This window comes from Indicator indicator, chromosome 11 (genome assembly GCF_027791375.1).
Source record: "Indicator indicator isolate 239-I01 chromosome 11, UM_Iind_1.1, whole genome shotgun sequence".
In the NCBI taxonomy this organism is placed as follows: domain Eukaryota; kingdom Metazoa; phylum Chordata; class Aves; order Piciformes; family Indicatoridae; genus Indicator; species Indicator indicator.
Window position 1 is genome coordinate 16,571,409 of NC_072020.1, and position 15,152 is coordinate 16,586,560.

The 15,152-nt window shown below is 51.9% G+C and overlaps 1 protein-coding gene across 1 annotated transcript in view; it reads right to left on the reverse strand.

The window, feature by feature from the left end:
• Window positions 1-535: 535 nt before the first annotated feature.
• Window positions 536-15,152, reverse strand: part of ZNF804B (zinc finger protein 804B) — a 59,013-nt gene continuing 44,396 nt past the window's right edge. Inside the window, exons 2-5 of the mRNA XM_054385143.1 lie at window positions 14,337-14,480; window positions 5,882-6,012; window positions 3,137-4,247; window positions 536-3,052 (exon numbers count right to left, since the gene is read on the reverse strand). Coding sequence (XP_054241118.1) covers window positions 536-3,052; window positions 3,137-4,247; window positions 5,882-6,012; window positions 14,337-14,480 — 3,903 coding nt within the window. The remainder of the gene's footprint in view (window positions 3,053-3,136; window positions 4,248-5,881; window positions 6,013-14,336; window positions 14,481-15,152) is intronic.

The window sequence follows — 15,152 nt, forward strand, 5'->3', positions numbered from 1 at the left end:
CAGCCCAAGTAATGCTGTTGCATTGTACCCACTCAGAAGAACAAACCTTTGAGGTGCATCAAGATTGTTCTACTTTGACCTGCTCTCCTTTTAAATCACTGCACAGTGTTGATGTTCTTGCTCCTGTTGCACTTGGGTGCTGTGGTCTCCTTCCTGCTGAAAGGCTTAATTTCAGGCTGTTCTTTCCAAACCTTTAGAATTGCTGTAGATGGACCCTGTCCTCCTTGTGATGGTATCACAGAAGGGTTTGAAACAGCTTTTACTCAGTGATAGGAGACCAAACCCAACATTCCCATGATGCCAGCCAGAATGGGAACAGCTTAGCAGCAGTGGGGGGATTGTGAGCTTTAGGCAAGTGGTTGGACTTGATCACCTCAGGGGTCTCTTCCAAGCTCAACAGTTGTATGACTTAACATGGACTCCAAAGCATTTGTCTTTGTGCTCTCAGCAGATGTCCCCTCAGACCTGTGCTGGGACACTGAATAATTTCTTTGACTGAGACTGGGGGTTGGAGCCGTGGTGGCAATCGCTTGGGCTAGGTTAGATATCTGGAAACACTGAACACCTCTTTTACTGAGGGGAGATGCTGAGTCTGGCTGGAGCAGGAGTGGTGATGGTGCTCTTGGCTTTGGAGTAGTGGCTGAGCTAAGGGGGCTGGGTGCAGAGCAGAAGCTGGGGCTACACTCAGGTGTGGTGTGAATAAGGCTGGGATGTAGGCGGTGTGTGGCAGCATGGGGAGCAGCAGTGGGGAAGTGTGGAGGGGGCTGCTGGAGACCAAGTGCAGCGGGTGTCCTGCCAGCAGAGCAGGGTGGCTGGGAAGGAGGGCTGGTGACAATGGGGACAGGGATACAGGGACAAAGTGTGCCTGGGAGAGGGGGTGGAGGTGTGCCAGAGAGAGGTGGCTGCCATGGGGGTGGAGGGATGCGGAGACAGCAAAGTGCTGGAGCAGCGTGTGGTGGATGGTGGTGACGGTGGCCTGCTGCTGGACGGGGAGGGCAGGAGCTGCTGGAGCTGGGCCTGGGGAGGGCAGAACCTTCAGCTGTTTTGCCAGGAGCTGCTTCTGAATGTGCTGCTGGGCTTGCAGCTGCAGCAGCCTGTACTTGTCCACCTCCTCTGGGGAGAACGTGACAGGCTGCTGCGTTAAGGGAGGGGACGTGGACTTACTGTAGCCTTCTATGTCACTGACTGTGTCACCATAGTGCTGTACAGCACGGCCACACAGAGAGTCCCAGCTGCCTTCTGCCTGGCTGGAGTCCATGGCCACAGCAGGAAGTTCTTCTTTGGTCTCTATGGAATGAGCAACAACGGAGTATCTGCTGGAGGGGAAAGCACCAGGGAAATCATTCGGTACCTGCTCACAGCCTTCTAGAAAGGGTTGGACTTCACTGAAGAAGAGATGGGGTGGGTCCTGTATTGCTGTGCTCCTCCTCGGGCTCTGACAGCCCGCTCCTAGTTGGATGATGTCTTGCAGAAGACAATGGTCACAGTCAGTGCCTGGTGCCAGAGCAGCATGCCTGAGCTCCGGTGCTTCAGCGCTGCCTCTCTTCACACCAGTGTCCTGATGCCTCCTGTCATCTGCAGCCACGCTGAGCAGTTCCTCTGGCAAAGGCAAGGCTGCAATGTCACCTACTGATGGGGCAAACTGGAGAGCAAAGTGGCTTTGGGAGTGACCCTTGAACCCTACCCCACAAGTGCTTGGCAACCTTTCAGAAGGACGCATCTGTTCTTGGCTCTTCTTGGCCTGCACCCTGTCCAGCAGCAGCTGGGCTGTCAATGACTTTCTTCTCCCACACACATCCTCTGCCAGGGTTTCAGAAGAGCAGGTGGCCAAGGCTTTGGACTGCCCATTCCCATGGCCATCCTGTGTAGTCCCCTCTTCTCCCAGCTTGGTGCTGGAACCTCTTTCTGTGTCCTCTTTTGTTTGGTTGTCACCATTGTCAGCCTCTTTGGAGAAGGATCCTGAACTGCTCCCTCTTGATACTCTGCTACTTGATCTCTCACTGCTTCTGGAATCTCTGGTGGAACAACTTTTGGAGCTTTGGTAGCTTCTGCTTCTGCTATGCTCTTTGCCCAAATGCTGGTGCCCACACCTGCTGTGCTTGGACCTGTCTCTGTGCTGTAGAACGCTGTGTATCGAGCATCTTCCATATTTAACTGTGCCCCCCTGTGCCCACTTCCTGCTCCTGTGACTTCTGCTGGGACACAGCCAAGCCTCACCTGTGTCAGCAGAAGGGACACCACACCTGTGCTTTCTGTGCCTGCATCTATGCCTGCCAGCTCTCTTGCTTTGTCTTTTGCAACATACCAAAGGATGATCTCTGCTGTGCTGGTTTGAGGCGGGGCTCATGTAGCTCAGGTAGTTCCTTGTACTGCTCACAGAAGAGTCAGAAGAGCAGGAATGCCTCTCACAGGAGGACTTGGGAGGAGAAGGGCATCTCCAGCATCTCATGGAACTTCCACATCCTTCAGTTTCTGAACACCTGCTGCTGGAAGTGGATTTAGAACAAAGGAAGCTTCCCCCAGAGTCTTTGCTGCTGTCACTTATGTCACTGCTGCAGCTGGCCGGAAGGGCTCTGCAGTCATTCTGGTGGCCAGGCTTTTCCTCAGAATAAAGCAGAGGGCATCTTGCAGCTTTGGCCTTCCTCACCCTAGCTATAAAAGCAGAGAAGGAGATGCTTTCATTTCTGATGCTCTGTTTGCTTCCTTCACAGCTATGGACAAGGTGCTTTGAAGGGCTTAGCGCTGTGGCCTGAAGACATTTCTCTGCCATGTCATCGTTGTGTGAGACCTCAAGGTGAGCAGGCACTTTGGGTGGGTTTTCATTCAAACACTCTGGGATACATTTCTGACCATTCCCATCCCCTTCGTTCCCTACATCTGACAGAGTTTTCTGCTTGGCCCTCCGTGGGTTCAGGGAATCTTTCATCTTCTTTGGTTTTGACAAGTGGCAGTCTGCTTGGTTTGACGTTTGCTTGTGGGTCATTAAACCTGAGGCTTGGTTTTCATCTGCAGTCTGAGTCTGAGGGTGCCCCTTGCAGATGGCTTTGTGTGCCTCCTGCTGCTTGCCATCTCTGAGGTTCAGAGCTTTGTGTGCCTCCTGCTGCTTGCCTTCTCTGAGGTTCAGAGCTTTGTGTGCCTCCTGCTGTTTGCCATCTCTGGGGTGTACAGAGAGCCTGAAGTCAAAGTACAGAGGGTTACAGCCGTAGGAGATGCAGGGCTCAGTCTTTGTGAACAGCAGCAACTCTGTGGGCCACTGCAGAGCAGTGCTGCCATCCTTGCTCACCACCTGGAGGAAGGGCAGTGCCTGGGGCTTAACCTCTTCAGCTTCCCTTGGAAGTGCTTCCATGCTCCCACTGCTGGATTTGGAACTCTCTGCAGGCCTCTCTCTTTGCATCACCCCAGCGCCGTCACTGCTGCTCCTCGCACAGGCCAGCCGAGGTACTGGCTGCTGCAGGAGCTCAGGCAGCTGGCCAGGCAGGTGGGCATTGCTGTGCCTGAAGGAGCTGGGCTGTGGACACAAGGTGCTGTCTGGGCATGGTGCTGGGGGAAGAGCTGCTGGCAGCTGCTCAGGTTCCTGCAGGCTGCTCTCTTGCCCTGCTGCTCGAAGCAAACCGGAAAAGTCCATGTTTGAAAGTTGTGTTTTGGCTTTGGAGAAAGAAGGGTGAGCACTGACCTTGTCCTCTGCTTCTCCATCACTACTTTTATCATTGTCCGGCACTTTGGGATTTGCAGCTCCATGACTCGATGCACTGTTCTCCAAATCCATTGGGTTTTGCATGATAGCTGGCCCTTTATCCAAGCTTGCTGTCCCCTCCTCCTCCAAAAGCATGCCAGAGCGACAGCCCTCCAGAGCTTGCTTTGCTTTCTGGCTGAGGCATTCACTACAGTCAGTCCCCTCTTCAGAGTTCTCACTGAAAAGTGAGGCTGAGGACTCCAGCTTCAAAGGGACTTTCTTAGAGAAGGAGAAAGACACTCCTGCCCTTGGAGAGGTGTTGGTGCTGTCTGGAAACACTTGGGAGATGTGGCCTCCAGTCCTGTGGGCTCTCTCAGTAGGAGACTGGTGCCTGCTTATGATGAGCTGCTGTTTGCCTAGGACACTGCTGGAGAAACCTTGTCCTTCCCTCCTGCTGCTTCTCTGAGAACTGGCTGGCACCTTGCCACCCTTGCAGAGCAAAATGCCATCTGATGAGTGCTGCTTTTCCACCACCAGTCTGGGGGCTTTAAGCAAGGGGCCACTCCTGCTGATGCTGTAAGGTAATGAACAGAGGAGAAAGACAGTTAGGTAACCAAGGGAGGACAAGCCTTGTGTGTCTGGCTGCACAAGGCTCTGAGCAACCTGACCTGGTGGAGGATGTCCCTGCTGACAGGAGGGGGGTTGGACTGGATGACCTTTGGAGGTCCCTTCCAACCTAAACCGTTCTGTGGTCAAACTGTTGGAGCAGGTCCAGAGGAGGCCATGAAGATGACCAGAGGGCTGGAGCACCTCTGCTATGTCTGGGAGACAACAGCCTGGGAGACTTGGGGCTGTTCAGCCTGGAGAAGAGAAGGCTCCAGGGAGACCTTACAACAGCCTTTCAGTACCTGAAGGGGATCTACAGGAGAGCTGGGGAGGGACTTTTGACAAGGGCTGGGAGTGACAGGATGAGAGGTGATGGCCTTGAGATGGGAGAGGGAAGACTGAGACTGGAGATGAGGAAAAAATTCTTGACAGTGAAGGTGAGGAGACACTGGAACAGGTTGCCCAAGGAGGTTGTGGATGCCCCCTCCCTGGAGGTGTTCAAGGCCAGGCTGGATGAGGCCTTGAGCAAGCTGGGCTGGTGGGAGGTGTCCCTGCCCATGGCAGGGGGTTGGAAGTGCATGATCTTTCAGGTCTCTTCCAACCCAACCCATTCTAGGATTCTATGCTCTAGGAAGGCCTTTCCAAAGTGCTAACTAATTGATTTCTTGCAATTAAGTGAGGTTGCAGTGACTGTCAGCATCTTCCCTTAGAGATGAGACAAAGGATCCACGGCAGGATCCTCATTGCAGTGATCTTTGGAACAGGCATTTCATTAGGCCAATCATCTCCATTTGCTGTCAGTGCAAAGCTTGACTCAAAACTAGGAAGCACTTCAGTGGAGGTAAGGGAGAACTGCCAGGGCTGCAAGCAGCTCCGTGTGCACCAAGCTGCTTTGGAAGTGCTCTGCACAGGCACTGATCTGCATCAGCAGAGTCTCCCTGCAGCAGGGACAGCTCAGGGGCTGAGAAGCTCGATGCATTTCTGAGAAGAGATTTGCTTGTACCCCAGATCTGGCACCAGGAGACAGAAATACAACCCCTGCTTGTATACCAAGAGGAAGTTCCCCCTTGGAGAAGGGGACCTTCTATAGGTCCCCTTGGAACAGCCAAGGCAGCAGCAATTTCAGTTTCTGTGTGTGCCATTGGCAGTGGTTTTGTTGTCACACTGAGTTAGCTTGTGGTGAGGAACTCTGCTGGAACCTGAGACACAGCAGCCAGGAAAGGTGCTCCTGTGTCTTCTGCTGAGCCAGGCTGACTTTCTGTCTTGCCTGAGCAAATGGGAATCAGAGAGGTGTCCCTGCCCATGGACAGGGGTTGGAACTAATGATCTCGATGACCTTCCAACCTGGTCCAGTCCATGGTTCTCTGAGAACAGGTGCCATTAAGCACAAGCTCAACATCCTGTGATCCTCTGCAAATGAGAGAGTGGACAAGCAAAAATCACAGCATCATCAAGGCTGGAAAAGCTCTTGAAGACCATGGAGTCCAACCATCAGCCCAGCACCACCATGGCCACTAAGCCACGTCCCAAAGGCAGTTGATGGGCTTTCTTCTGGGCCAGGGGAGGAGGGCACTGGAGGTGGTACACATTTGAAATGCTCACCACGCTGACTGCTTCCGGAGCTCTGCAAGCTGGTGGAGCCTCTTGAGGGCCTTCTCCTGCTTCTTCTCATCTTTCCAAGACTTTGAAGCCACATTTCGGGCAAATTCCCTCTGTTTTAAATCTTTCAATCTCTGAGTGAAAAGAACAAGAAGAGAAAAAGGACTTACGATGTGCACAGCAGCTGCATTTCCCCTTCATCTAACTGCTCCTGGTACACAAACAAGGAGTCAAGATGACATCAATTGCTGTCATCTAAAGAAGAGGTGGAAAATCCTTTTTCTGGGCTAACAAAGCCCCAGGACTGGAGTGAGAGCTTTTTAGCATCCCATGCACACCCAATCCATCTGAGCTGTACCAAGGCACACACAACAGCAGACATAGTTTATGGTAGAGGAAATTTTCCTAGTTCATAGAATCATTAAGGTTGGAAAAGCCCTCTGAGACCACTGAGTCCAGCCATCAACCCAGCACCACCATGACACTAAACCATGTCCCCAGGTGCCATGTCTGCATGGTTTTATAATACCTCCAGAGGTGGTGATTCCACCACCTCCTGGGCAGCCTGTTCTGACCACTCTTGCAGTCAAGAAGTTTCTTCTCATGTCCAACCTAGACCTCCCCTGGGGCAACTTCAGGCCATTTCCTCTCCTGCCACTTGTTCCTAGGGAGCAGAGCCCAGTCCCCACCTGGCTCCAGCCTCCTCTCAGGGAGCTGTAGAGAGCAATGAGGTCTCCCTTCAGCCTCCTCTTCTCCATACTTAACACCTTGAGGTCCCTCAGCTGCTCCTTACCAGCCCTGTTCTCCAGACTCTTCCCCAGCTTCCTTGCCCTTCTTGGTCCAGAGAATCGTGGAGGTGTTCAAGGCCAGGCTGGATGAGGCCTTGAGCAAGCTGGGCTGGTGGGAGGTGTCCCTGCCCATGGCAGGGGGTTGGAACTGGATGACCTTTAAGGTCCCTTCCAACCCAAACCACTTGACAACTGTCTCCTGTGATTGGTTCTGTGACTCTGTTTGCCCACTGGTATCTCATGTCTGGCAGAAGCAGGTAGTGAAGATGCAGGTCCCTTCACTTTCTGGATCTCCTGGTGATTAATACCAGAGCTCAGGAGGAAAAGAACAGGTCTAGAGGTTTTCTGAGGGGGTCTCAGACAGAGGTGCCAGGATGAGTCAGACCTGATTGTGTGAGTATATCTTTCCATGGCAGTGAGGATTAATTTGTGGTCTGTAAATATTCCATGTGGGTATTCATCAGGAAGTGGAAGGTTCCTTTTAGATATGGCCATGTCCACAGGTGCCCAAAAACCAGAGGAAGAAAGGAGTGTAAACATGGGAGCTAGCTCAATGGCAGTGCTGTTTGTAGGACACAAGACAAGGCTGCAATTAAATCACAACTCACTAGCTGTGGATGCCTGGTTCAGGACCTGACTGCAGGAGGAGTGCATCTGCCCCAGACAGCACAGCTGCTGAGCTTCCAGTTCTCACTCAGGTTCCTGCTCAGCTCCACACTGCTGGGCACCACCTGCAGACAATCTTGGTGAGCCTGGCAGGAGCCTGCCCAGGTTATTAGAGAGGAAAGCCAGGGCTCTGCAGGGTCAGCAGGCACAGCCCCAACACAATCCATGGTGGTTCCCAACTGGAGCTCTGGCTCTTGGTTCTGAGGAGGGGGTGTGCAGGGAGAGCCCTTTCTCTGCTCAGGTTGCAGGTGTGATTCCTTGGGTTTCACAGAATGCTGGGGGCTGGAAGGACCTCTGGAGATCCAGTCCAACCCCACTGCCCCAGAGCAGGATCACCTAAAGGAGATAACACAGGAAAACATCCAGGTGGGATGGATCCAGCTGAGGGACCTGGGGGTGTTTAGCCTGGAGAAGAGGAGGCTGAGGGGATACCTCATTGCTCTCTACAGCTCCCTGAGGGGAGGCTGGAGCCAGGTGGGGTTGGGCTCTTCTCCCTAGAGAAGAAACAACCTCAAGTTGCACCAGGAGAGGTTCAGGTTGGACATGAGAAAAAACTTCTTGACTGAAGGGGTTCTCAAAGCCTGGCACAAGCTGCCCAGGGAGGTGGCTAAATCCCTGGAGCCCTTCAAATTTACAGAGATGGGGTGCTGAAGGCCATGGGTTAGAATTGTTTGGAAAATAATTAAATCCAAGAGAATGCATTTTTCCATCAGTTTATTTACTGAGATGTGCTCTCAGAAGATTGTCTCAGATAATCAAAGGCTAAACCAGGCTTTAGCAGGAGTGAATTACTCGGGAAGTGGGGGGGTGGGTGGGAAGGGACATCTGTTCATCCTCTGCTGTGAGTAACCCACAGACTGGAACACAAAAGCATTGCCACAGGCTGCCCAGGGAAGTGGTGGAGTCCCCATCCCTGGGGGTGTTCCAGAAACGTGTGGCCATGGCACCTGGGGCCACGGTTTAGTGGCCAAGGTGGTGGTGGGTTGATGGCTGGGCTGGATATCTTGGAGGTCTCTTCCAAGCCAAGCAGTTCCATGGCTCTGTGATTCTGTGACCTGTGGTGATATTTTTGTTTGGCATTCACACAAATGTCCTTTGCCTTTCTCTGGGAGCTGCCCTGCAATTCAATTTGAGAAGGTACTTAAGGAGCTCTCATCTCTGTAATGGCTCCTGGTGGAGCCTCATTAAGACAATATAGCAAAGGCTGTGCAGTGATAAGGAGTCTGGGGCACCTTCTGGCTTCTGCCCTTGGAGACACGTTAACAGATACTAATTAATGCTTTTAACGAAGGAAGGATAATGACTGACTCATCTGCCCACTTTATTGCTGCTGTGCTGATGCACAGGTGTGCTTTTGCTTAGCTTTTAAATATTTGTTTGGCTTTTAAATATTTGTTTATGCTATGGATGGTCCTAAACACCCACAAGGCACATTGTAGAGCTCCTGGGACAGAGAGTTTACTGCAGGGGGGCTGCAACCCAATGATTCAATGATTCTGTGATGCAGTGATTCAAGGATTCTTTAATTTTATAATGCTGTGATCATCACAACCTTAAAGTCCCACAGGAATCAGTTGCTCAGCTAAATCCTTGCCCATTACTTACTGCATGAGAGCAGAGAGACAAGAATTAACAGAATTATAGTAGATGTAAATTCTAGACAGACACACTCTGAGAGGAGGAGAGGAAATGGCCTCAAACTGCCCCGGGGCAGGTTTAGGTTGGAGATGAGAAGAAATTTCTTGACCGAAAGGGTTCTCACAGCCTGGCACAGGCTGCCCAGGGAGGTGGCTGAATGCCCATCCCTGGAGGTGTTTCCCAGAGGCAGAGATGTGGTGCTGAGGGCCATGGCTTAGCCCCAGCCTTGGCAGAGTTAGAGAATGGTTGGGCTGGGGGATCTCAAAGGGCTTTTCCAAGCATAACCATTCAATGAGGGCAAATACTTGTGCAGAGTCATTGACCACAGACAATCCTAATGTGAGGCCTTGAGGAGTGGAGACTGGTTGAGAGGTGTCCCTGTCCATGGTGGGGAGGCTGGAGGAGATGAGCTCTGAGGTCCCTTCCAACCTGAGCCATTCTGTGACTCTGTCAGTGCTTTGTCCCTGTCACCTAGCTGCTCAAGACAGGACTTGTAGGACTTGACCTTAAGATGCCAGCAGTTCTTCCAGATCTCCTGATTTAACACCCCCCCAAACATCTGAACAGAGACATTTACAAAGGAGGACAGCAAAGCCCAACATGATTCATCTTGTTCCTTAAATAATCCAGGCACAGCTCCAGCTTGCCTGCCCTGGAGGTGAACTGCACATGGGAATAAATAATTTCAACATAAATATTTAGATTTATCCCATTTTCCTCAGCAGTACCCTGGGAGCTGCAGGCAGCAGCACTGCAAACTGGAGCACCACGGAGCAGGCAGCTGCCTTCAGTCACTGCTTCTGAGCACAGGCTGAGAGTGTGACTGCCTCAGAACCAGCATGGAGTGCTCTGCTTGGAAGGGATCTCCACAGGCCACCTGGAGAACTGGGCTTCCCAGTTCCAGAGATCAGGGAACTACTAGAGAGAGTCCAGCAGAGGCTGTGAGGGTGGCTGGGGAAGAAAAGGTTGCAGCAGTGGACAACTATTTGATCCAGAGCTGTTGAATCTTTCTTGTTTAAACAAAATGAATCCTTCAGCTTCCTTCCCTACTGGAAGAAGCCACCTCCTACACTGCACCACAGCTTTCTCCTGCTGGGGAAATCAGTTGTAAACTTTTAGCAATGCGAGAAGGGTGGATACTAATGCAGAGCACTGCCTCTGACTGATGCTCTGCTTACTGCTGTGCCTCAAATGCCACAACCTGAGAACCCAGCTCCTGTAATTCCTGAGATAATGAGATGCTTAAGAAACATCCTGCAGCCATTGGACCGTCATTAACAGCTAGGAAATTAGGTGTCCCGTGGGCTCTTTCTCCCAATTTAAAGAGGGTTAAGTTGCTAATTTACATGTTAATTAGCATTCATTCTAAAGAACACCAAAAGCAGTTCCACAGCTCTAGTGTTTAATGTCTGAGCTGATCAAGACATGAAATGGGAAAGGAGCTCTGCAGGGTGAGCTGGGGATGGTCTCTTCTCCCTGGGAACAGGGGACAGGACAAGTGAAAATGGCCTCAAGTGTCACCAGGGGAGGGTTAGGTTGGACATCAGAAGAAGGTTCTTGACTGAAAGGGTTCCCAGAGCCTGGCACAGGCTGCCCAGGGAGGTGGCTGAATGCCCATCCCTGGAGGTGTTTCCAAGAGGCAGAGATGTGGTGCTGAGGGCCATGACTTAGCCCCAGCATTGGTGGAGTTAGAGAAGGGTTGGGTTGGGTGACCTTAAAGGGCTTTGCCAACCCAAACCATTATTCTGTGATTACTTGCAGGAAAAATGTTTTGAGGGCTAATGCTGAAAAGCATCTGATTATGCTGAGCAATTGCAAAAGGATGGGTGCTGCCAAGTCAGCACTGAGGCAAGAAAAGGCAGCCAAGCAGTGGCAGGGCAGCAGGCTGAGCAGCTCTTCGTGAGGTTGAGCTGCACAGACTGGTAAATCTCAAACTAAAGAATGGTTTCTGCTGACATTTCTTTGGCATCTGTTGCCTGGAGGCAAGCCCCAGCACTGCACTGTGCTCAGTGGTATTTGATCATGCTGCTCCTGCTGCTCTGCTCCATGCACTTGCTGCAGAGTGCAGCTGAAGCATCTCTGAGTAAAAGAAATACAGAATCAGAGAAGATTCTATAACTGTGAGGTCATCCAGCCCAGCCAGCAACCCAACACCACCATGGCCACTAAACCATGTCTCCAAGTGCCATGGTCACACGTTTCTTGAACACCGCCGGGGGTGGTGACTCCACCACCTCCCTGGGCAGCCTGTGCCAGTGGCTGACCACTCCTGCAGCACAGAAATTGTTGCTGATCTCCTCTGTAAATGTAAGTCTCAATTTAAGAAAGTATTGCTCTGTATTTTGAACTGAGCATTCACTTCAAGATCATTTCAGACTGGCAAGATAAATGTTCTCAGGGCAGTGATGCCCCAGAATTATCACCATGTCACATCCTGCCTTTGCTCCTGTGCAGCACACGAGTCCTCTGCTGAAATGCTGATGTCAGCCTCCATTCTTTATGCTTCCTGCATTTACTTCAGCTTCTGGGATGTGACACAACCTGATTGTCTGTTTCACTGAGCTGTTACTTCAGCCTTTCAGAGATGCTGGACTGCAGCTGCTCTGAAGCACAGCAGCTGGGCTGCAGATGAGTTTATAGAATCATTGTGACTGCAAAAGAGACCTTTCAGATCACCCAGCCCAACCATTCTCTAACTGCCAAGGCTGGGGCTAAGCCATGGCCCTCTGCACCACATCTCTGCCTCTTGGAAACACCTCCAGGGATGGGCATTCAGCCACCTCCCTGGGCAGCCTGTGCCAGGCTGTGAGAACCCTTTCAGTCAAGAAGTTTCTTCTCAGCTCCAACCTAAACCTCCCCTGGGGCAACCTGAGGCCATTTCCTCTCTTCCTGACACATGGTCCTAGGTAGAAGAGCACAACCCCCACCTGGCTCCTGCCTGCTTTCAGGGAGCTGTATAGAGCCAGAAGGCCTCTCCTCAGTCTCCCTTTCTGCAGACTGAACAGCCCCAGGTCCCTCAGCTGCTCTGACGCTTTGTCCAGAAGCAGGTTTGGTGGTGGTGTTGTGTTTGCCTGACTTCCCAGATCCCAGCATCAAATCTCTCAGATACTGCTTTCCTCCAGATGAAATTTCTGGGGTACCAGGAGAGGTGGATCTCAGATGCAGCAGACAGGGCTTCCTTGTCCTCCACTAAACACCTAGCTGCTGGAAAATGCCCTCAAGAGGGAACAACCCAAATCTCACTCTTCCCCTGGAGCTTGCTCTGTGGTCAGTGCTCTGTGCATTTCCAAGTTCATGGAGGCAAGGCAAGCTAAAATGTCAGCAGGTTTGCTGGCTTTGATCTCTAACAGGAGCTAAACCTCTGCCTCAAGTACAGTTTAAGCTCACAAGCACCATGAAGGCTTAGCAGTGAGTGCCCACAGCTCCACACAGCAGCTCTCAACCTTGTGCAGAGAATACTTCCCAGTGCTACAGGATAGGAGAGAATCAGAGAGTGCTGGGGGTGGGAGATCATCAGCTCCAACCCCCCTGCCAAAGAAAGTTCCCCCAGAACAGGTTGCACAGGAATGTGTCCAGATGGGGCTTGAAAGCCTCCAGAGGAGACTCCACCACCTCTCTGGGCAGCCTGCTCCAGGCCTCCAGCACCCTCACACCAAACAAGTTTCTCCTTAAGCTCAAGTGACACCTCCTGGGTTCCAGTCTGTGCCCATTGCTCCTCGTCCTGGCACTGGGCATCTCTGACAAGAGCCCAGCCTCATCCTCTTGCCCCCCACCCTTTAGCTCTTGCTGAGCATTGATCAGATCCCCTCTGGGGCTCCTTTTCTCCAAGCTCAACAGCCCCAGGGCTCTCAGCCTTTGCTCCTTACAGAGATGCTCCAGGCCCCTCAGCACCTTTGTAGCCTCCACTGGACTCTCTCTAGCAGTTCCTTGTCCCTCCTGAACTGGGGAGCCCAGAACTGGACACAGCACTCCAGATGTGGCCTCACCAGGGCAGAGTAGAGGGGCAGGAGAACCTCCCTTGCCCTGCTGATCACACTCTTCTTCATGCACCCCAGGACACCTTTGGCCTTCTTGGCCATGAGGACACATTGCTGATTCCTGAGGAACTTTTTGTCCCCCAGCACTCCCAGGTCCTTCTCCACAGCACTGCTTCCCAGGTCACCCCTCAGCAGTACTGGTGCAGGGGTTGTTCCTCCCCAGCTGCAGGACTTTCCACTTGCCCTTGTTGAACTTCCTGAGGTTCATAGCTAGAAATACTCAGATGTAGGAGCACCGAAGCTGGTGTAGACTGAAGGCTCTGGGCACCTGCTTACAGAGCCTGGACTGCTGCAAGAACACCAGCACTGAGGTGCAGTTTTAGTCATGGGAGATGTGATGGATTTCATTGGTGGTTAAATGGTGCCTACAAAGCTAAGGGACCTGTTTTGTCCTGAGAAAGCCCAAGATGGCAATGCAGCCTGGCTTTCACTGCTGTTGCTTTCTGGTGTTATTATTATGGTGATTATCAGCATCATCATCACCATTTTTGTATTGCAGTGCATGGCACAGATTTGTGATTTTCTGCTTTTGCTGACATCTCAAAGCTTTGCTGATTATGGAGATGTCCCTCCCAGAACAACCACTTTGAAACTAAGCTGAATAAAACCACAGGAAACCAGAGAGCAGCTGAGACCTGGGGTTGCTTAGTCTGGAGAAGAGGAGGCTGAGGGGAGACCTCATTGCTCTCTACAGCTCCCTGAAAGGAGGCTGGAGCCAGGTGGGGCTTAGGCTCTTTTCCCTAGTATCAGGTAATAGAAGGAGAGGAAATGGCCTGAAATTGTGCAAGGGGAGGTTTAGGTTGGAGAAAAAAATTCTTTGCTGCAAGAATGGTCAGGGATTGGCACAGGCTGCCCCGGGGAGGTGGTGGAGTCCCCATGCCTGTAGGTGTTCCAGAAATGTGTGGCCATGGCACTTGGGGCCATGGTTTAGTGGCCATGGTTTTGTGGTTGCGTTGATGGTTGGACTGGATGATCTCAGAGGCCTTTTCCAAACAAACCAGTCCCATGACTCCATGATATTTAAGGAAGAGATCTTTTCTCCCCTCTGGTTTCTCAGTGCTTCCCCAGTTGTATCCAATGTCGCTACTGGTGTTGAGCACCTCTCAGAAACTATAGATGGAGATCTTTCAGTCAGGGGATCTTCAGAGAAACTGGGTGAAGATTAAACCAGTGAATGTTTTACATCATACTGCCATGAAGAGCAGCATGCTGAAGCTGGGACCAGCAGATGGTGAGCTGTCCCTCCCTTGAGGGACCTCAGCAGTGCCCCCAGTCAATGAGGAAGGAAGACGCAGTGCCGGAGCACGCGGGGGCACCTGCCAGGGTTACCTGCTTGTGAGCGTGGTCGTAGGAATTGATGTGGTTGTCAAACTCGTGGTGTTTGTGGTACTGCTTGTCACACAGCTCACAGTAGAAGTTGGCCTTCACGTCCTCCAGAGCCTTAGCTGCAGCTTTCTCCTTCTCAGCATAGTCCTGCAAAGGCAGAAGCAAAGGGAGATGCTTTGCTACAGATCGTGAGCTCGTGCTCATCCGCACAGAAGCACTGATGCTGGAGGAGAGCCTGGAGAACACCAAGCCCAGCAGTTCACCTAGAGCTCACAGTCCCACCACTGCTGCTGAGCCACTGCCATGGGACACATGAAAACCATCAGACTGACCAGGACTGCTAGGCCCCCAGGCTCCAGCCCCCATGTCCTGAGGAGGTTTGGCTCTTAAATTCGATTTAATAAGTAGTTGTTTCTGGGTCATTATCCTTACTGCTTGGTGTAGGTACTGGAGTAAGAAAAGCAGAGAGGAAAGGGCTGCAGAAGAACATCCTCAAGACACTGCCCAGCTCCTGGGCACTCCCAGTTTGCACCAACACGTGTCTGCTCTTTCAGGCTGCTTAGAAGAAAATCCTTCTAGTCTGGCACCAAGGAAAGGTTTGTGTTCTGCTTGTACCTTCTCTGAAATACTCACCAGGGCCAGGCAGCAGCAGGCTGAGATTTCCCTGGAGCAGAACCACCTCACCGAGAGCCTTTGCCATGCCACCCTGTCCCTTCCTGAAATGGTGCCAGGGGAGGTTCAGCTTGGAGGTGGGGAAATATTTCTTTGCTGCAAGAATGGTCAGGGATTGGCACAGGCTGTCCAGGGGGGTGGTGAGTC